The sequence below is a fragment of the Micropterus dolomieu genome, linkage group LG17, assembly GCF_021292245.1.
Source record: "Micropterus dolomieu isolate WLL.071019.BEF.003 ecotype Adirondacks linkage group LG17, ASM2129224v1, whole genome shotgun sequence".
Classification (NCBI taxonomy): domain Eukaryota; kingdom Metazoa; phylum Chordata; class Actinopteri; order Centrarchiformes; family Centrarchidae; genus Micropterus; species Micropterus dolomieu.
This window is the reverse complement of record NC_060166.1, coordinates 33483334-33505480: the sequence shown is the minus strand read 5'-3', so window position 1 is coordinate 33505480 and position 22147 is coordinate 33483334. Positions and strand designations below refer to the sequence as shown.

General features: G+C 41.5%; 1 protein-coding gene across 1 annotated transcript; it reads left to right on the top strand.

The window, feature by feature from the left end:
- Positions 1-10241: 10241 nt before the first annotated feature.
- LOC123986665 (polypeptide N-acetylgalactosaminyltransferase 17-like) lies at positions 10242-21680 on the top strand. The gene is made up of 6 exons (XM_046075052.1): positions 10242-10963; positions 11090-11467; positions 13203-13386; positions 16145-16311; positions 20412-20586; positions 21392-21680. Exons 2-6 carry the CDS (start codon positions 11227-11229, stop codon positions 21663-21665), a joined length of 1041 nt encoding a protein of 346 aa, XP_045931008.1. The 5' UTR covers positions 10242-10963; positions 11090-11226; the 3' UTR covers positions 21666-21680.
- Positions 21681-22147: the final 467 nt, after the last annotated feature.

The following is a 22147-nucleotide window of genomic DNA, read 5'->3' as shown; positions in this document are numbered from 1 at the left end:
TATGAACAGCGCCGCCATTGTGAAGCGAGAGCAACATAGAATTTATCTTCTCCGCAAACTAAACTCTGTAGGTGTTCTGTGTGTGGTGTATAATATATGTGCATTTGACGCATAACAGTTTAACATAGCACTGTAGCAGCTGGATAGAGGATTAGTGACCTTTTAAGGGGAGAGCAGAGGTTAGTGGTTATGTGGAGACTCAGACCCTTATATGGTGTCTAACAGTTGCCTACACATATCCTATAGAACTGTGCCCTTATATGGAGCCTTAGTTTGCAGACTCAAACCCTTCTATGGTATCTAACAGATACTTAAACATGTCCTATATTAGCTATGTTTGATGTACAGAGAGACAGAGTGTTCATCGGGCTGGGTCACTCTCCAAGCTGCTGCAGAGCTTGTAATTGATGCTGAACTCCTTGATGTAATAAACTTTTATGATCAAGAACAGTGTCAAGCGGATTTCTTCTCAACACATCCTCGCAGCATTATTGTTCGGACACCACACGTGAACTGAATGAAATAGTGGTCTGACACATGTAGAGGTGTGACTGTTAGGCACTCTGTGGCACAGTTTTGGACAAGAACGAGAAGGTTTAGAGCTGATTAGTAGGCTAGAGTCAAAGATAGCTGCAACTCCACCTCCTCAGCCTGCGCCTTGAGGAATGTGAGAATTAATATGACTGGGAGGGATGGATTCATTTAGGCTAACATATTCTCCATGTCCCAGCCAGGTTTCAGTAACACAAAATAAATCAATATCATAATCTGATATTAGTTCATATACTAGTACACCTTTAGAGGAGAGAGATCTGATGTCCACATTTCATTCTCCTACTCTTTTGCACTATTGCTCTTGTGGTTTTAATTTTTATGAAGTTTTTTTGCACAGCTCCTCTTCTGTTTACCTTTGATTTAAATAATTTCGATGGTCGGGGGGCAGACATCGTCACTATAGGGTTTTCACTAAGTAACTCCGGAAATAGAAGGGCAGAGAAGTGTGTTAGACTGTGACTCTGCTTACTGGTCTCAACTCTGGATTGTCATGGATTTGGTCCACTAACAAACTTGGCCAGATTTCTTGAAATGAGAGCTGCTCCTTCCCAAGTGGGATGGATGCCGTCTCTCCGAATCAGACCAGGTCTCTCCCAGAAAGTCTGCCAATGATCTACAAAGCCCACATCGTTTGCTGGACACCACCTCGACAACCAGCGGCAAAATGACGACATGCGGCTATACATGTCATCACTGGTCAGATTTGACAGGGGTCCAGAGAAAACTCACAGACTCAACATTGATCTTCGTCACCTCCGATTGGCGTAACCAGGAGTCATTACCGCCAACGTCAATCAACAATCTTACTGTATTTACATTTATCCTTTTACTTACATATATCGAATATACTGTGTACACACATCGATTTAAGTGATACATTAGCAGTGATGGATGGTATTTATGTACATTTACTCAAGTATTTTATTGAAGTACAATTGTGAGGTATTTGTACTTTACTTGACTGTTTCTATTTTATGATCCTTTCTAATTGTACTCCACTACATTGGGAATCAATCATCAATGGGAATATTGTACTTTTCACTCCATTACATTTATTTGGCAGCTTTAGTTACTATTTACTACTCTGGTTATTAATCAATCAATTAACAAATACATTCTGGTCTGTTATTATAGTTATTATAGATTGAACTACCAAGCAGCATTTAAAGCTCCACCTTTTCCAGCTGCAACATAAAGTGACACTTTAGTGCACCAATAAGTTTAATCCAATTATATAATATATTATTCTCAAATGGGTTAGTCAACATAATGAGTACTTTTACTTCAAGTTATTTTACTGAGACTAGACTCCTCTTCCTTTGGCTCCACTTCTGCCTTTCTTGCAACAATGGCAGATACTCTAGGATCCATCTTCTCCAAAACAAATCCGCAAGATGTTGAACCTGTTTCCATCAACCTTTCAAATACATGTCCGAGGGTTCAAAAAGTCCAGGCGGCAAAGCTGGTTTTCCCTTTATGTAGCAGGAGATGATTTGGTGTGAGAGGTTCCAGATAGTTGGGATCGTCAGATAGCTTTGTAATAGGACGATCGTTAAGAATGGCTTCCACTTCACACATAATATTGTGGAGTCCATCATTATCCAAAGTCGCCACAATGATGAGATACTGCCGGTGGATAGAAACTCAATTCAACCCCAGCTAGAATAAGAGCTCCTTGGATTGTTCACCAAGGTCTCCCTTTTTACCTCTGGATCATCAGATTCCACTTTGATGTCAGCGTCATACCTTGCTGGCCAATCTTTCTCCAACTTCCATAGAAACATTGAACCCTTTAGCCAACCGCTATTCTTCAGGAAGTCAGGTGCCTGACTTCCTGAAGAATAGCGGTTGGCGGTTGGCACACTCCTCTGGATGCAGCATCAGCAGGGTTTTCTTTGGAGCTGATGTGACTCCATTGGTAAGGGTTTGAAACCTCTCTAACGGCAGCAATCCTGTTTGGCAAAAAGGTTTGAAATCTTTGTTACTAATATCACATCCACTCTGGCAGCAACGACTGCACTTGTTAGTTCCAATCGTGGAATAGTTATGGACTTTAGTGGTATGACTCTGGCTTTGCCCAACAGAAACATGAACCTCATTTCAACAATTCTGCAGCTTGATGTAAGATGCAGTCCCATAGCAATCCTTACTGGAATCAGCAAAGTGATGTAACTGCCTGTGTATCGGCACTCCAAAGTCCTTCGACTTTATAAATCTGCCCAATCTGTTAAAAATCAGCAACTTAATAACTTTCATCCACTGCTTCCACTGTGTCAAGATATCTGGGATCGTCCCATCCACACTTTCTCCTGCAGAGCTCCTGTTGCATCTTCTTTGCAGACAAAGTGACTGGTGCCAAAATACCCCAAGGATCATACACTGAGCTTGTGATGGACAACATGCCACGTGTGGTATGATTTTAAACTTAAAGGAGTCTGACTCAACACACCATTACTAAAGTTACTAAAGTTCTTTCCATTGACAGATTATCTATCACAATTCAGCTCCTTTAAGTCCTTAGCCCGCTGATCTTTTACAATTGTCTGCAAAACTGACTAGCCATTGCTGATACATTTTTCCAGTATGAATCCACCTCTTTCACAGAGAGCATTGAGCTCTTTAACCACCTGGATGGCCTCCATATCTGAGCTCAAGCTCATCAAACAGTCGCCCATATAAAAGTTTTGTTTAACAGGTTTAACGGTCTCAGCAGAAAGGTCAGATTGATTGCCAGTAGCAGATCTCCTTAGTGCATAGCTACCACAGCTACAGTGGGGAGAACAAGTATTTGATACACTGCTGATTTTGCAGGTTTTCCTACTTACATGTAGAGGTCTGTAATTTTTTATTTTATTGACATAAGTATTTGATCACCTACCAACCAGCAAGAATTCCAGCTCTCACAGACCTGTTAGTTCTTCTTTAAGAAGCCCTCCTGTTCTCCACTCGTTACCTGTATTAACTGCACCTGTTTGAACTTGTTACCTGTATATAAGACACCTGTCCACACACTCAATCAAACAGACTCCAACCTCACCACAATGGCCAAGACCAGAGAGCTGCGTAAGGACATCAGGGATAAAATTGTAGATCTGCACGAGGCTGGGATGGGCTACAGGAAAATAGGCAAGCAGCTTGGTGAGAAGGCAACAACTGTTGGCGCAATTATTAGAAAATGGAAGAAGTTCAAGATGACGGTCAATCTCCCTCGGTCTGGGGCTCCATGCAAGATCTCACCTCGTGGGGCATCAGTGATCATGAGGAAGGTGAGGGATCAGCCCAGAACTACACGGCAGGACCTGGTCAATGACCTGAAGAGAGCTGGGACCACAAAACCATTAGTAACACACTACGCTGTCATGGATTAAAATCCTGCAGCACACGCAAGGTCCCCCTGCTCAAGCCAGTGCATGTCCAGGCCCGTCTGAAGTTTGCCAATGACCATCTGGATGATCCAGAGGAGGAATGGGAGAAGTTCATGTGGTCTGATGAGACAAAAATAGAGCTTTATGGTCTAAACTCCACTCTCAGTGTTTGGAGGAAGAAGAAGTATGAGTACAACCCAAGAACACCATCCCAACCGTGAAGCATGGAGGTGGAAACATCATTCTTTGGGGATGCTTATCTGCAAAGGGGACAGGATGACTGCACCGTATTGAGGGGAGGATGGATGGGGCCATGTATCGCGAGATCTTGGCCAACAACCTCCTTCCCTCAGTAAGAGCATTGAAAATGGGTCGTGACTGGGTCTTCTAGCATGACAACGACCCAAAACACCTCTATATGCTTTGTAAGTTGGAAACCTGCAAAATCAGCAGTGTATCAAATACTTGTTCTCCCAACTGTAGGTGATGAAACTGCTCCAAACAAATGTACAGTCATCCTATAGTCCTGAAGTTCCTTGCTCAAGTCCCTGTTTGGCCACCAGAGGAAAGGAAGAAGATTTCTGTCTTGTTTTACCACCTTCACTTGATGAAACACAGCCTGTATGTCCCCCATAACTGCTACAGGCTCCTGCCTGAATGGAGTGAGAACTCCTAAGAGTGAGCTGGTGAGGTTTGGTCCTTGCAATAACTGAATGATTTCCTTTATAGGTAGCGCCACAATCAAACACCGTAAAGAGCCTTTTCTGGGATGGTAGACACTGTGGTGCGGGATGGACCACATCTTACCACCTCCACATTGCAACTGCTCCGGAGGTACTTGCTCCGCATAGACTTTGTCAATAACCTTGTTAAGATAGCTGGAATATTCCTTGTGCGAAGTTGAATTATTCCCAGACTTCATTCTCAACCCAAGTATTCTTTGTTTAGCCACTGCAAAGTCATTTGATAGAAAGATCTCTGTTTCTTAAGAGGCAACTTCAACCAGTACCTCTTTTCCTGTAATGCTGCAGAAGATTCCATGATTTCCATAAATCTGCAGTCTTCTCTGGACATCTCTTTGTCATCTGAGGTCTTTTCATTGATGTCATAATTATACTATTTTTCAGCATAATCTCCAAGTTTGATACAGAAATCCTATTTACCACAACAGAAGGATGCTCCAAGTCAACAGCACTTCCGTTTCCAATTAAAGGACCATTGATGACCCACCCCAACAATGTTCTTATAGCGGATGGGCCACCTTCACAGCTGTTGACATGTTCCCATGGTTCCAATAACGTGGTTCCTATCAACATGTCAATTTTGGCCTTTAAGCTGGGAATGTGAATTTTTGACAGATGAGGCCACTTTTTAACATCTGTAGCTGTAGCAATGTTGTCTGTTGTTTCTGGCATCTTCTTCTGTGTAAGGACCTCTGGGAAAATTTAAGTTGTTTTCCTCGAAACCAGACATCTCCAATCCACATATGGAGTATACTGGAACAACCTTTTCATGTCACAAAGTTTTAAGAGAAAATTATTCCTTTTTCCTGTAATGCTTAACTTTTCACTAAGCTCCCCTGAACAGAATGTAGCTGAACTACCGTGATCCAAAAGTGCATACGTCTGTATGACTTTGCTTCCTTTTGTGGATTTGAACTGTATGGGAACAAAAGAAAGAATACAGCTGTCCTTTCCAGCACCTGTATGTCCACTTGTCTGTGATACTGTTGACGGTTTAACTCCAGGTGACTCAGGAGTTTGTTCTGACTCCACATTAGTTTTCCTGATATGGAGCACAGTGGGATGCTGTTTATCACAAACTTCACAGGTCAAGCGATTATCACACTTCCTACTCATGTGTCCCATACACAAGCATCCAAAACAAATGCATGTATTTAAGCCAGCAGCCCTTTGTGGTAGGCTTGCACCCTCAATGTCTCCAAAAATTGGGTCTGACAGAATTCTTACAGGTCTCTCAAGAAATGCGACCACGTCTGAGAAATGAGCTCTGTCACTGGAGGCTTCCCAAATGTCATGAGCTTTGGCTCTCCACTGTTCTCTTAGCTCGAAAGGCAACTTGGAAATAACAACTTTCATGTTAGTTGGTATATCTAACTCTTGCATAAAGTGAAGTTCATTCATCACATTACAACATCCTCACAGGAGTAATGCATAAGCTTGGAGGCCTCTGACATCCTCAGACTTGATGGTTGACCAAGATTAAACTTTTTGTATATATGCAGTAGCAATCTTGTACTCGTTCCCAAAATGCTCTTTATCTGTCTATGTATGTGGTGTGTATGTGTGTGTGCGTGTGTCAAAAAATGTCTGTGCTTCCGGGTAGCATCTGAGGAACCAAAGATTGGTTCCTATTTATACCAAGGACCCTAACTGTAAATTGTAGATAGACATTACAAGTCAAACAAATAAACAATAGAGAGCCATGTGCAAAAAAACATCAATACCCATACATATGTAAATCACCATAAATCAGACTACCCATCTTTGATTAAGCACAGTTTAGTTGTAGGTCTCTCAATAATGTTTAAACTGAGCTATACACAGCTATGGATATTCATTTGTTCATGGGCAAATGTAGTGCAAACTGTAAAGATACTCTAGATAGACAGATAAAGAAAACAGGCACACACACAAACGTTAAACTGATTGCATCCCCAGAGCATAGCCAGGCTCAGAGTTTTTACTTTTTTCCAGAGGTTGGATTTAGTTCAGTTTGCCTACTTCAAACATGTAATGTCCACCACTTGACTAGCTCCTCTACAGCAACTTGAGGGGTTGACAAGAGTACTTGAGACTATCATGTTCACCCCTTCAACAAATATCAAGTCATATCTACTCTTGCACTTTTTTACACGGTTGTCTTTTGTGCTGCTGTCACACAGTCTCTCCTCTTACAATTCACTCTTTTGTTCTCTCCTGCATCTCAGCGCGTCTCTTTCTACTGCTTTAGGAATTTTTCTCTCTTTGAGTTTTGATTTCTCCCCAGTGTCTGCGCTCTACTCCCGCCTTTTCTAAAACTCTCTTTTTCATTTTTTTAGTTATCTCTGCCTCCTTGTGTGCTTCTTACTGATGCTCTCTCTCTTCTTCTCCCTTGATGTTTCTTTCTGTTTCTTGATTCGTCTCACACAATCTAGCACTGGTTTAGATCTCACTATACCTTTCTTTTCCCCTCTCTCTCTCTCTCTCTCTCTCTCTCTCTCTCTCTCTCTCTCAGACACACTCAGATTGTCTCTTTTCCCCTGGGTTGTCTACAGATCAGTGCTGGCATGTCTCTCAGTAAGCTGCTGAGTTACCAAACTCCTTGAGCAGCTATCTGGGTGACCCATTTCTGCACAAACTCACACATTTTAATGCCGTGAATTGAAGTCCTGTATAATGTTTTAGCACATTAGTTCAACAATAAACCTAAACTATTAGCATGTGATTCTTTTTCCACTGTAAATCTAACTTTTTACTTTAAAAATGGACAACCACAGGGGTCTATTCTTGTTCCACCATGAAGGAGTAGGTGTCAGGGTCTCTGTATGCCACGGCCAAAGAAATACATTAATCTACTTTATACTCTTCCATTCTGGCTCATAGATTATCGCTGGTAGAAGGAAAGAGATATCTTCAGAGCACAGTCTTTAAATGTGTTGCCACCAGAAAGCTTTGGGACAAGATTAGACAATAGCAGATGTCAGATCTACCAGCTGAAAGGCTGCACACCCCCTTTCACTTACTCGGTATGTTTGGACCCTGGGAAGTTTCTGCACTGCGCACTTGGGGAGGTCATGCAAAAAAGGTGAGCTGTGCTGTTTGTGTGTAAGTGCAGTGCAAATTGAGCTTCATCAACACACTTATTAGGTTCTTCTCTCTCTGTGGTGCTCCAAAGCACATCAGGACAGATAGAGGTTCTAATTTTGTTGGTGCCTGCAAAGGATTGAAGATGCATGAACCAAACACAGACCTGAACAAGTATCTTCAAGAGTAGAGATGCAGTTGGGTATCCAACCCACCCCACTTATGTGGGTTATATGTGGTGTGGGAATGCTTCATTAGTGCCAGTCTACAGTGGTATATACCTATTTACTTCTGCAGTGTTGGGCAGTAGCGTCGCTACAAGTAGCGCCATTACTAGTTCAACTACATTTCTCAGTAGGGGATATATACATCTTAAACAGAAGCGCAGCACAGTTTTGGACTGTGAGCTGCACTTTATTGGAGCTGCTAAAGTTAATGTGTGGGTTTGTGGTGAAATTTCAGCCTGATCAGTATTGTTTTTGGTTGGTTTCAGGGGGGTTGAAATCCTGACTGGGAGTCATCAAAACAGTTTTTAGTGCCAAGCAGTTGTTTAACTGTTTTTACAATTTGGAGGGTTGATATGGGTCTGTAACTGCTCATTACTGGGGGGAATGGGACAAAACCTGAAAGTAGAAACATGCTGAAAATTTGTAGAAGATCTGAGGACATGCTAGAAACATTATTTAAAAAAAAAGCCTGTTGGTATAATATCAAGGCAACAGGAGGAGGATTTTCCGATGTTGTGTAACATAAGGTTTTTATGGTTGATTAGATCAAAGTGTGTCATGCTATTGGAATTGATTTTAAGTGGCCACAAGGACCACATATCCTCTGCCTGATATTGCAACATTGACGCTATCTAGGCAAATTCATTGCAGGGCCTGGTAGATTAAAGTTCAGAGGCTACTGGCACAGGAAGGTTTGTTAGCCTGTTGAAAGTAGCAAACAAGCCACATGCATTATTATTGCTTTTGGTGCCATAACTGTGAAAAATGTGTCAAAAAGCTGAAAATGTGAGGCTCTCCTTCAAGGTTTCTGCTGCACTGTGCCTCGTGTCTTCTTGTTTTGATTCCTCTTGTCTGTTGTCATTGGCAGAGGGAACATGAGTGATGCAGAGCTGAACAATTGTACTCCTGACTTCTTAAGGCAAAGTCCATCTGTCTTGCGTGCACTGAATGGATAGGGAGCAATGTGTTCAGAGCCAACAATCTGCTGAATCTCTCAACTCCTCCTGGTGGTAGAGGGCCATGATAAACACCTCAGAATTCAGAGAGCTGACTGTGTTAAACAGATCAATAAAGTGAAGTTTCTACACTTCAGACTGTTTTTTTACTACATCATTGATACCTATTTGCACCACTGTCAGTTCCTGTGACAGTGGTGCAAATTGGATCACCAGTTGGTTGTTGGAGAGGTTTGTTGCTAACGCTCTTTCTCAGCTATCCACAGCTGTATCCTACTAAGAATGGGGGTTAAAAAGGCACACTGCCTGGATGATCATGCAGGCCAGCCAGTTGCATCACAAATCTCATGGCGCTGGGTTCAGCCTGTTATTCGTCCTCCCATTGACCAGGGAAATTAATTACTTTTAGGCTTTGAGAGTACCAGTGAGGACTACCACTTTTGGATTTATTACCCAATACACAGCCCCCCTTTCTTGGTAGTCTTGTTAGTGCTAATTAGCCATGTGTTAGCATGCTCTTGTCCACTGTTTTGAGTCCATGGTAAAGTATTGTCATTTACACGTAGTTCATTCGCTTACACGTTCACTTCTGGATTTTGGTTGCTGGCACTGCAATCTTCTGTAGTAAAGGTGGGAATCTTGCTGCTAATTGGCTTTAGCTTACGTTTCTGGTCACTGCAGTACACGCAGTGCTGTTAGGTTGGCTGTCCTTGTGTGGTAGGGATCAAAAGTGTTGAAAATTCCAAAACCTACTGTAAGTGAATAAAAGTATCCGGGAGCAGCTACTCATAATTTCTAGTCTATATAACAAGATTATCAGCAAAAGAATGCAAGTAGAGGCAAGAACAAGCAGCCTTACAACTTACATTAAATTAAGAATGAGGCACTTTTACTTGTAGAGTAGCCTATTTTTATATTGTGGGTTGACATTCCTCACTAATGTAAGTAAGAATAGGCTACTTCTGTCATTCAATTATTCCACCAGATAATTTGCTTTAGGGGATGAAGAGAAACCACAGGGTGTCATATCAGATGTTCTCAAACTTTTCCCAGCAGTTGCCTTAATTTGATGAGATTTTTCCCTGAGGAGGCAATCTTAAACGATTTCAGGCTACTATAGAATCAGCTTAGCTACTGTCTATACCGGCTCTGTGAGGGTAATGACATCTCTGAAGAGAGTAGTCTCTGTGAAACATTGTCTCACAGTGTTCACCTCTTTGGTGAAAACAGTCTATAAAGGACAAAAATCCACCATTAAAGACCTCTAGACAATCCAAGAACCATTCTGTGGGGGAAGCAGCTAAATATTTAAATTTTCTCCAATTGTAGATAATTGGGTGGCAGTGAACAGACACCCCACCCACCCCTGACCTGCTGAGAAGTAAAACGTCGCTGGATCCACGCCACGTTTTTCCCTGCGCCTTTATTTAGAGCTGTGTGGGTTATAAGGAGAATTGAAGGAAATAACAAGGGATATCAAACAAGGCGTGCAGAATAACAGGAACACGTTAGTATGTGCTGACTGAATGAAGGAAAACGAGAAATCAGGACGCATTTCTTTGCTGCTGCTGCGCTCCCGGAGCATGTATTCACCGGAGGATGCTGCATCTCCTGAACCGCTGCTATCGGCTCATAATTCGTGCAGTCTTCACGATTGCATCGCACTGTGAATATTACAACGTATGACTAGTGGGAAACGATGTGCGATCAGGCTTGTGTGGAGCAAGAAAAAATATTGAACGTTTAGAAGATTTACGCTGAGCATCTGCAAGGATTTTTCTGCGCGCAGTCCTGCTCAGTTGTATCACTGCCGACTTCAGTTAGACGCAAAGGAGGGGGGTGAAAGACAGACTTGATAATCTCCTCACTGTTAAATTATTTAGGAGTATCTGTTCCTCAAGATCAACATATGCTGGTGTCTTTGTTTTGCATCTTGCGTGCATGATCTTAAAACCAGGCTTAAAGTGGCGGTGACACGGATGAAAGCAGATGGCTAGGCTCCCCAAATTTCCTCAAAAAGGGGATGAAACCTAAAATAACCCCTATAGCAAATGGTAAGAGATGATTTGGGATTTATGGAATCAGTGCAATGGCTCAAAATTGCGAAATATTTTTGTTTTTCTTTGCTGTTTCTCCATAAGGTTTGTAGATTTAACCCGGTTACTGAATTATCTCTGCAGCTTTCCGCACATTGCAAGCCGAGGGAGCCCTGAATTTGTGACACGTACAGCTTCTCCGGAGACTCTCCCTCCTCCTGCCCCCCCACCTCCCTCCCTCCCTCCCCACCACTCGGAACCCGGACACCGGCGACTTTTTAATGGCTTATGTGTTCAGAAGATGGAGGGTTTTAATGGTACTGAATGTGATTGTGGTTGCTGGGTTCATAACATATTGGTCTAAGTGCAACACACGCAGCGTCCAAGACGCCGGTACAGAGGCTCCGGCGGACGGGAAGAGGCCCCGGGGCAACAGGACGGCGCAGGGGCCCAGCATCAGCCACGAGGTTCTGCTGACGAGACTCAGCTCGCTGGAGGACGTGGTCTACAGGCAGTTAAACGGTAAAGAGCAGTGTAACATTTAAACTGAAATAACATGTCAACCTGATTTCCCTTGATGAGCCTGTGAAAGAACAATGCTGTTTGACTTTCCCTTGACTTTGCCTTGTGGCCCTGACATGAAAATGTGGTAAATTAATGTGTAAGGCTATAGAGCCAATTTCTGCCCTAACACCTGTCACATTATTTCATTTTAAGCATGTTTGAGAGAATGCACTGCCTGTCAAAACTATAAATCCAATTCCTGACATGTGAAGAAAATGTCACCAACCTCTGCAGCTGGGTAGCAAAGATCACCACTGAAATGTTGATCTGTAATAAAACATTTGATTATAAATACAAGTTTGGGTTTAAATGTTACTAAATTTTGCTGCAGAAATACAAGTTATCCTACATTTATGGAAAAAGAGCAACGTTTTAACTTCTCTTCCTTTTAACTTTTCCAATTGACTAAAATTAAGTCAATACATATTTTCAAATCATTGTGGGCTGCTTATGTTTCCCTGAAGGGCCAAAGTCTTTCTTCCACCAGGGATGTCAGAGGTCAGGGTCGACAGTGGAGCAGGAGCTTTTAGGGATTTAGTGCTGTCAGGACACTTCAGCAGGATGTTTGCCAACACTGAGGCTTGAACACTTATCACGCTGAAGGAGAATCACTTTAATCACTCTGCCAGCCACAAATACACCCAGTCACACTACTATCTCATTATGCCTCTGTGCTGGCAATAGCCGTAGCTGTAGGCATTATGTTTTCGGGTTGTCCATCTCTCCATTTCATAGTTGGTCGGACACTGAATAGGTGACCTTTTGACTCAAAGGTCAAAGGTCATTGTGACGTCAAAATAGATTTTTAGCCATAAATTAAGAATTAATTGGCCAAATCCAGATTTTACACATACATTGACTGGGAGTTTACCATGAATAAACAAAAACTAGTACAGTACAGGCTTTCCTCTGTCTTGTCTGTTCTGCCTTTCACTTTTATTTTGAATTTTGAGTGTTATCGGAATCATGTGATTGCAACGTTTTTGTTGAGTGTGCCCAGCTAATTGTGATCCTGCGAGTGAGTTTCATCTACAATTCATAGAGAGGCTTTGCTTATAAAAATGGCAGGAGGAAAAGAAATCACCATATTTTGTTTAGATCGTTCATTAATCCGTTCAACAATGTATATTCACTGTAATCAGACTTAGTTTGTATCATCAATATAGTGATAACTTCCATTCAGCTAAAAAATACTCTTTTATACTTATACTTATATTATGAGTCTGGACAGACTAAACTGCAAATTTAGTTGGTAAAGGAACCTAGATTATTCTAGTTGTATCCCTAATTTGAATCAGTGAACGCCTTGAAGCTTCATTAGCAGCTTGCAGCCTAGATACTTTACCTTTTAAAAATAAATATTTTATCGTTAGTTTCATCAGTTTCATGTGTATTTTTCATCACTGAGTGTACAGATACTACTGACCTTAGTAAGAGTAGGAAGCCCTAAAATTGTCCCTGTATTGAAGGTATTCCATGTGAATTTGTGCCAGCACTTGTTATGATGTGAATTCAACTCAGAGGTTCACCTCTTTTGACAGACTACATATTGAATGTTCATGAGAGGTTGGAGCTGTGACGGGGAGGCAGGCTATCAGCTTTAAGCCACAGAAGGCAGTAGTAGTGGGAGGAGAGTGGCACCGCCAGACAAAATCCTGACATGTAATCTAGTAATCTCGTTTGCCTCACCCAGGTCTGTCCAAATCTCTGGGCCTGATTGAGGGCTTCGGGGGTCGGGGTAAAGGCGGCTTCCCTGCCACACTGTCGCCAGCTGAGGAGAGTGACGCTAAACAGCTGAGGGAAAAGTATGGCTACAACGCCTACCTCAGTGATAGAATCTCTCTGGATCGGACCATACCGGACTATCGGCCCAGCAAGTGAGTAGGCCTACATGTGAAGCGGATAAACATAAAATTTTAATGTACCCCATGTGGTATCTAACCATGACATAGTTTTGGTTTTGAGATTTAGAGCACTTTTTGCAGAACGCATGTGTTCATTTGTAGGGTTCTTCACCTGCCCAATTCAATCTCTCTCTCTCTCTCTCTCTCCCTCTTTGCCTTGTACTCTCATATTTGATGAAGTTGCACTATCAGACTGGCTATTGATCTCCAGGCATGCAACCCTCTCTCTCTCTCTCTCTCTCTCTCTCTCTCTCTCTCTCACACACACACAGGTGCAGTCCTTGGATTAGCACCTTAGGAAGTATAAAAGGTGAATTGTGCTAGCATATCTTTGAGTGTCTGTACATCAACTGGTGCTATTCCTAAAAACTCTGTGCAATTTATTGAAATGCTCCCTTAAAGAGTCTCTGTCTGGCCCACATTCCTGATTGAGCGAGTAACAGCCCCTCTATTTGAAAGTCAGCAATGACGAGAAAGCCCTCAGCCCATAGCTGCCACCAGCTGCATGTGTTTTGGGAGTGGTGGAGTTGAGGCATTTGAATCTAGCACTGTCACTTGTCACTCGGGGGTCTTTTATGTTGCTGGGATCAAAGTGGTGTGTGAAGTGTGTTGGGGTGTGATATCTTCAGGCTTAGCAGCAGCATGTAAGCTAGAGTCTGTAATGTTTGGCTGAAGGTCCCTTTATACTGGGCAGCTGGAGTTGGTGGTGAAATAAGAGAGAGCGAGCATGAGAGAGAGAGAGAGATGGAAAAAAAACAAAGAACAAAATGTCAAACTACAAATAGTATAAAGAACAAACATGGTAATTTATTGATATGTAATGTAAATCTGCTCAGTCTTTTCAGGTAGATTAAATTTGTCTAAATCTGCTTTCCCCAACATGTTACATATGTAGCAAATAGAGAGGTATGTTACATCGGCACAAGCGATTTTAGCTTATCACAGATATGTCAGTATCCACATGTATATCGGCTGAAAAGTAACAAGTAACTGCAGTTCAGAAATGTCTACAGAAGAACCTTCAGCTGATGATCTGGCTCTTACAGTCATATTCAGAGTCAATGAAGCTGTACTTGTAATGTGTCAAGTTCACACTCTCACACTGTTCTCTTATCTGCTGTACACTGCTGTTACTGGTTATGCTTATTTGCATCATCCCTGTCTCCTCCTGTTAGTTCCTATCATTACCATAATATTTGTGGCATCTCTTGCCTTGTACATTATGTACTTATATTTTCAATTTCAGTGTGGTATGTTTTTCTTTTTAATACGTCCCCCTCAGACTGTTGCACTTCTGCTTGGTTTCATTTGGGAAACTTCTTCAAACTGTATTCCCTTTTGTTCCAAAAAATAAAAAAATAAAATAGTGTCTTTGAATGCAGTACCTTTCTAACATACATCATTATTCCATCATCATGTTTGTAATATTTTGGCTTTTTCCTGCGATAATTTAGGTATCCAAAATCTCAGGGCTTCCTGTCAAATATCTTATATAAATAACAAAACTATTGTTAATTCTGTTAATTCATTGTTAATTCAGTAATGACCATGTTGGCATCTATTTTGATGGTTTTCTACCAAAAAGCCTAAAACAATGCTGGATTTATTATAGAATTGCTATTAACATTTCATTTCACAAAGGCAAGAAGATTATTGCTAAAAGGAAATAAGAATGTTTCCTCTTCAACTCTTACAGAACTTAAGAAACCTCACCCTGCCTCTTTTACTATTTTGGTTATCTACTAGGCTAATCAGTTTGAGTAATTTTTTTTAAAAAAAGGAAAACTTCCCTAATTTCAGTTTAAATGTGAATATAATCTGGTTTCTTTACTCCTGTATGAAAGTAAACTGAATATCTTTAGGTAGTTGGAGTTTTGGGAAACGCTGATCGACATTTTTCACCATTTTCTGAAATTCTACAGACCAAATAACTAATCGATTAATCAAGAAAATAATCAATAGATTATTGACAATGAAAATAATCATCAGTAAAGTGTGTCTGCTGCAGATTTATCTACAGACAGATGTGAAAAAGTAAATTTAGATCGTTGAACAGGAAGCAATATATGATTTGATTGTCAGCCTCATCGGATAAGATGTCAGCAGCTCCATGGAGGCAGTTTGGTCTTTTATAGCAATGATGGAAGATGTGTGCTGTTGAAGTACAACGACTTCCCCGAGTTGTTTGATGGAAAAGGACTTAGAAGAGACGAGAGATCAGATTCAAATCACACCTTTATTAATACAGATGTATCTGGAGACCCATCCTGCGCACTACCTAATTAAGGGTCTGACTACTCTTCTGCTCAGCTGTGTATATGTTGATGAGACATCACCCAGCTGCACGTTCCATATTACCTTATATGGAAGTTGTCAATAGGTGTAGAATATTTCTAGTGTGCCTTAAGGGCTGTCATGTGTGACTGTATTCAGAAAAGTGTGAAGTGTGTCAGAGTGTATTATTGTCAGAGCTCGGTTTCCTGTTATTCAGCACTAGCTTCTAACTGTCTTAAATGCTGAGTTACCTAAGATAAGCATGTCACACAATATTGAGTATCATATGAGCAATCATAAGTAATAAGTAAGCATATAAGACAATCATATCATGCAATATCACTGTAGGGTGGTGTTGTATATCCACAGTGCAAAGCCCAGAATGCAGACTTCACAGGCAGGCATGGAAAGTTTTTATTTTACAGATGGTGTGGGGTGTTTGTGTGTCTCTGTGCAGATGCGGAACGATCAGCTACCCGAGAGACCTCCCACAGATCGCCCTCATCTTCATCTTTGTCAACGAGGCTCTGTCGGTGATCCTACGTTCAATCCACACAGCTGTCAATCACACTCCAGCTCATTTGCTCAAAGAAATCATCCTGGTGGATGACAACAGCGATGACGGTCAGTAAAAATGGAAGATTTCTTATGCCAAATCCCAAATGAGGAAAGTAGCAACGTCTTTTACTCCTTCTGATTTGATACCCTGTATCGTAAAGTATTTGCCTGTAGAGGCCAATGAAGAGTACAGAACAACAGGAGTAAAAGACAGGCCTCTTGGTTTGATACAAGACACAGGTTCAATGAGATTAAAGAGCTGAAAGCAACACATACGGTATATCGCAACAGTTTTTACCTTGACTATTTAATTTTTCTGCAAACATAAACCCACACTGTCAGAACAATGTAAGAGATGATAATTACATAAAACATCTATGCAGTGGCATCAAAGGAATACTTGTAATTGGGAAATATGCTTATTTTCTGTCCTGACAGTAGATAGATGAGAAGAGCTACAGCCAGCCGCTGGTCAGCTTAACTTAGGTCAGAGATTGGAAAGAAAGGGAAACAGGCAGCCTGGTGCTGTCCTACGGTAACAAAATCCACGTACCAGCACATCTGAAGCTCACTGACTAATCTATTATATCTGTTTTGTGTAATGTGTACAAAAAAAGTAAAGTGTAAAAGACACAGTTTGCTCGGGGGGTCTGTGCCAAACTATTTCTTGGCCCTGATATAGTCCCAGATATGGGTGTGGTGTCGATGCAATCACCCAACTCTATTAAATATTTGCTGTAAGGCCTTTTCGCAATGACTGATATTTTTTTTGCCCATGGACAACAATCCATGTTTATTATCTAGAAAATTATCTACACATATAGGTGCCGACACATGCGTTATCATTCCCAAAGGTAACATAATTGCTGGAGTAGCACTCTAAACTCTGTTGCATTCTTAGTCTCAGCTGTTGGAATAAAAACACATCACACACTCCAAACATAACACAGAGCCTGTGCCTCTGAGGTGTTGTTATATGGGATGAAGGCATCAAACTGGTAAAATGGCTTTATTGACCTGAGGTGATGACAAAAGCCGTGGTCATTGCTTTTGAGGAGCAGCAGCTGAGGTGACTCATGGTGTCAAATTTTTGCAGGACAGGCAGAAAGAGGCGGAGCACCACAATAGGATGTCACGGGAGAGATGTTGCCGTCTTATTTATTGGGCAGGGCTGCCAAGCTTGGATTTGGGAGATGAAGGGACAGAGGAAGAGATGAGGGGAGGGAAAGGTGGTGAAAACAGGCAGAGCAAAAAAGAGAGAGGAGGTATGGGAAAGATCAAGACAGCAAGGGGTGCTGGTGTTGGAGAGAAATTAGGAAAGAAGAGATGAAACTGAAAAAGAAAGAATAGGCCGAGGAGTGAGGAGGGCTAGAGGGTATGAAAATGAGCAAAGTGAAAAGGAGGGCGAAGGAAGAACAAGGCAACGGTGATGAAGAGGTATGACAGAATGAAAGGAGAGGCTGAAAGAGCAACCAGGCTATTAAAGAAAGTGGCAGAAAGAGAGAAAGAACGAGAGAAAGAGAGGCTCTAAGATAAATGAGGTCAGACAGAGAGGAGAGAGAGCGTACAAGCTGTTGGACATCCGGAAGAGAGAGAAGGAGAGCAAAGACAAATAAAGAAGAACAGGAAGGAAGTCAACGCTTTAAAAGGATATTGTACTGTAAGATCTTGCAACTGATAAGATGTCTAAAGCAGCAAGAAACACAAACACTCACGCGACTCAGTGAGTAGAATTCTAGCAAAACCTTTAGAAACGATGGCCAAAACAAGAATATTCTTTAAAACACATTTGGTGCTCTAGTGAGTATTTTCAGCTGCAGGATGATGTATGGGACTGGCTCAAAAAAATATGCAGTGCTACTGTTCATCATGATGAAGGAACTTTTTTTTTTTTTTTAGATAAGGGGATTTTAGGGAATGGTGATGAATTGGACAAGACACAAACCAACACTGTGTGTCCCTGAGCAAGACATTTAACCCCTATTTGCGCCATAGGTGGGCGACCTCTGACATCTTTGGATAAAAGCTAAATAAATGTAATGTAATGTCAGATAAAAAATGACAATGGGGGTATAGGGATCAAAGGAATAAGCACACAGGCAATACTTGTTCAATCAATTCATTGTTGGATTTGGACTTTTGTGGATAAATGGATTAAATAACCCCTCACCAATCTCACTGCCTGCACGAGTAACCCAGCTCCACGGCCTCATAGTGTACACTGTGTACACAGTGTACGGCTGTGTTGTAATGATGTGATGTGTGTGCGTGAGAGAGAGAAGACACAGAATGGGAAATGAGTTTGTGATTGAGAAAGAAGTAAAAGAGGCAGAAAGAAAGAGAAAGAAAACACAGAGAGCATGAGATATGTGTTTTTGTTTAAGGGAATTCTTAAGTGTGTGTGTATGTGATGCAGAGGAAGAAGGGTTGTGAGTGTTTAGGTCTGGGGGGGAAAGGCTGATGAGATGATTGAGAGATCAAAGGTGGCGCAATCAATGACGCTCAGGAAGCCGCAGACTCTGTTGTGTTGAGTCTGTTGGAAAACTCAAAACAGCATCGCAGGGAACAGAGGGAGCAGATTTATGTCATCTTTCAGTGTGTGCGTCATTTGTGTGTCTTTACTTTCCATAAAAACTGATCATTGTGTACTTGTGGTGGAGCTTTTCATTTGGTTGTGTATGTCTGTGTCAGTGTAATCAGTGATGCTTGGCGTACATCACAGTGGTTATCTTTGTCAGTCCAAGACAAGAGATAATGCGATAATTATCCTAATGAACGGGGAAATAACTGAAGCTAAGCAGCCTGTACAGGTCAGTACTCACCAGCAGATCATATACTTTCAAGCTGTATTTTAAGATTCTATTAACAATCCTTATTTAAACACGTGGCATATGATATGGTATGGCATATCTGTTCTGTCAGCTGATGCAATTACTCTGCAGCATTTTCTTTTGTAATTTTGAGATGGTAACATTGTCATACAGGTTTTATTTGCTATTCCTAGTCTCTGGTCTGTAGTAGATGGACAGGAAGAAACATAAACATAAGTTATACTTTATGAAGAGCTCCAGAGAAATTTTCAATTCTTTTACTCCCTTTTATTTAAAAGGTCAAAGGCCACAATCAGGTACTGTGCTGTGCAGCAAAACTGGAACTACAGGGCTTTAATATCTCCTTGACGCCTGTTTTTATTTACAAATATATAAGAAAATGTATTATTTTCGTTATCAATTGCTTTCAAGCTGATGCTAAATTAAGTGGAGATTGTTAATTTGTCTATAGAACATAGAATAGATTCAGGTATTATATAGGTATGATGCAAATAAGTGACAACAGGCATAAACGAGAAACCAGTGCTTGCAAAAGGATCCTAGGTACGTATCGAATATTCACAAACAGGCAATGGGGGAATACATACGCTATCTCAGCTGCAGTCTGAATGGAAGCGGTGTGATGCGAATTTGCGACAATTGACGTTAAAGCGGTGGTATTATGCTTTTTGAGTTATATAGCGAAAAAGCCAAAAGTCCAACCCAAAGGGAGTTCCCATCTCCCACAGAAAACTCTGCTCTGAACTGCTTGAAAACAGCTTGTTTGTAGTCTAGCCACTTCCCTTTCGGCTACTCCGACACGCCCTCAAAAACACTGGTGGAAAAACACTGAGCTGCAGCACCTGTCTCCTCTCCCTCCCAAACACTCGCTACCCTCCAGGCAGTCAATGGACATAAAGTTGTTACTGTGATGTAGAGACAGAGCTCAGTTAAAACTTTATGGATGAAAGATACTTTTGTTACAGATTAATAACTCACCACTCTGAAACTCTTGCTCCAGTCCATGTTGCTAAGCTGGTCGGCAACATGTACAGCTGAAATGAAGCCGTGTTTGCTTCTCACTGACCCGCCCTTCTCTGCTTCTGATTGGCTAGTAGTCCTTAACTACAAACTGCGCATGTGCAACTCCCAACAAAGATAATTTAGATGTATCACTCCATAGTTAAAACAAAGTGTTCACCGGTTGAAAAGAGGAGCTGCAGCAATGTGCTGTAAGAAAAAAAATATGGTGTTTTATGAAAATCAAACCATGTAAACCTGTTCTGGTACAACCCTTAAATAACATTTATATAACATTTGGTGTTTGGTGTGTAATCTTCGTTTTACGGACTGCAGAGCAGCTGAAAGGACCACTAGAGGAGTATGTGAACAAGCGCTACCCCGGTCTGGTGAAGATCGTCAGGAACCAGAAGAGAGAGGGACTGATCCGTGCCAGAATTGAGGGTTGGAAGGCGGCCACGGCTGAGGTGACGGGATTTTTTGACGCCCATGTGGAGTTCACCGCATTCTGGTGAGCAAGACTGGCATGTGAATGGAATAAATGTTGATACCTACTTTAAAAACATAGTAGGTGTCAACGATGTCTGGATTGCAAACTAATATTCTGAAAACATCTTTGGATCCCCCTTTCTCCTTTCAGGTAGAATCAACTTCACTTGGCCACTTTATGAAAATTAGAACTCATTATTCCGAACCAAATAGTGTTAAGACCCACTGAATTACAAATAATGATAACAGCAACAATAATAGACTTCATGTATCACTTTTAAAGAAAAGTGCTTTACAGAATCACTGAAAGAGAGGACGAAGGATAGCAAAGGCAGTATACAACGAACACACAAAAAATAATTTCACACCTGAGAAGTTTCCAGATAAGACGAGAAGGAGAAGGGTAGAGCCTGTTGAATAAGACTTGAGAGATACAGTAGGACATATAGCTCATCAAATAACAAACAAGACATAAAGCAAGCAATAAAACAGAACAATGCTCAGAAGCCTGTTTATAAAAGTACATTTCAAGGAATTGTTTAAAAGATGAACTGATATAGCCAAGACGTAAACACTTGACTCCTGTTTGTAGGTTTCCTGTTCTTTTTCCAGCTCAGTGTCAACTAAACTATGTACACAATCCAGTTCACTCAGCATAAATAGACAATATCTGCGAAAGGTGCTATACAAATAAACTTTACTTACTTACTTACTTACTTACTTACTTAAGGGACTTCACTGTAAGTGGGTGAAAGATGTTATGCAGTCTGTCTTTTAGTTTGTGTCTGTAAAGTATATACATGTGTATGTGTATACACTCTTGCCAGGGCCGAGCCGGTTCTTGCCCGTATTAAAGATGACTACAGGAGGATTATTCTGCCCTCCATCGACAACATCAAGCACGAGACGTTTGATGTGGAGCGCTATGAGAACTCAGGCCATGGCTACAACTGGGAGCTGTGGTGCATGTACATCAACCCGCCCAAACAGTGGTGGGACGACGGGGACACATCCGCTCCCATCAGGCAAGTTCACCCATATAACCTGTTAGATCCCGAGTCACCCCTGTTCAGGAGGTACTGGACCAGCTCTCCGTCTTAAAGGGTCCGATCCTCTAGGCCTATGGGTATTACCCTAGTAGGTATGACTGAGGACTGTTTAAGCTGGTGTCGAAGAGATTCGCCTGGCTTCTAACTGTCTTCTTCCGAACGTCTACCCTGCTTACTCTGAGATAGCACCTGACTGAATAGCCCTAGAGCCAGATACCACCCCAGCCACGCCCGTTAACGACAGCTCTCTTCTCATTGATCAGTGCACTTGGTATGGTTGCCAGGTTGGTATTTAGTGGCCAGGAAAATAGGCCCCAAGGATAAGTTAATTTCAGTGGCTAGAGCAACCTATAAGAACCTCAAAGATGTTAAACACACTTTACCTAATTGATTACTACCTTAGTGAGGAAATAACTTCAATGTCGACTATCGTTCTTTAAATGCAGTGATTATATATTTTATTGCATAAAGTTAGCAAGGGCAAGCATACAACTAAAATTGGTTAAAATTGAGTAAAAATAATAAAACTGTTAA

Excerpts from the sequence above, each read along its gene's own strand:
- LOC123986665 (XM_046075052.1), top strand. The coding sequence starts at position 11,227 with ATGGCTTATGTGTTCAGAAGATGGAGGGTTTTAATGGTACTGAATGTG. Across the intron at positions 11,468-13,202 it reads GGTCTACAGGCAGTTAAACG|GTCTGTCCAAATCTCTGGGC; the intron begins GTAAAGAGCAGT and ends TGCCTCACCCAG. Across the intron at positions 16,312-20,411 it reads GGATGACAACAGCGATGACG|AGCAGCTGAAAGGACCACTA; the intron begins GTCAGTAAAAAT and ends TACGGACTGCAG.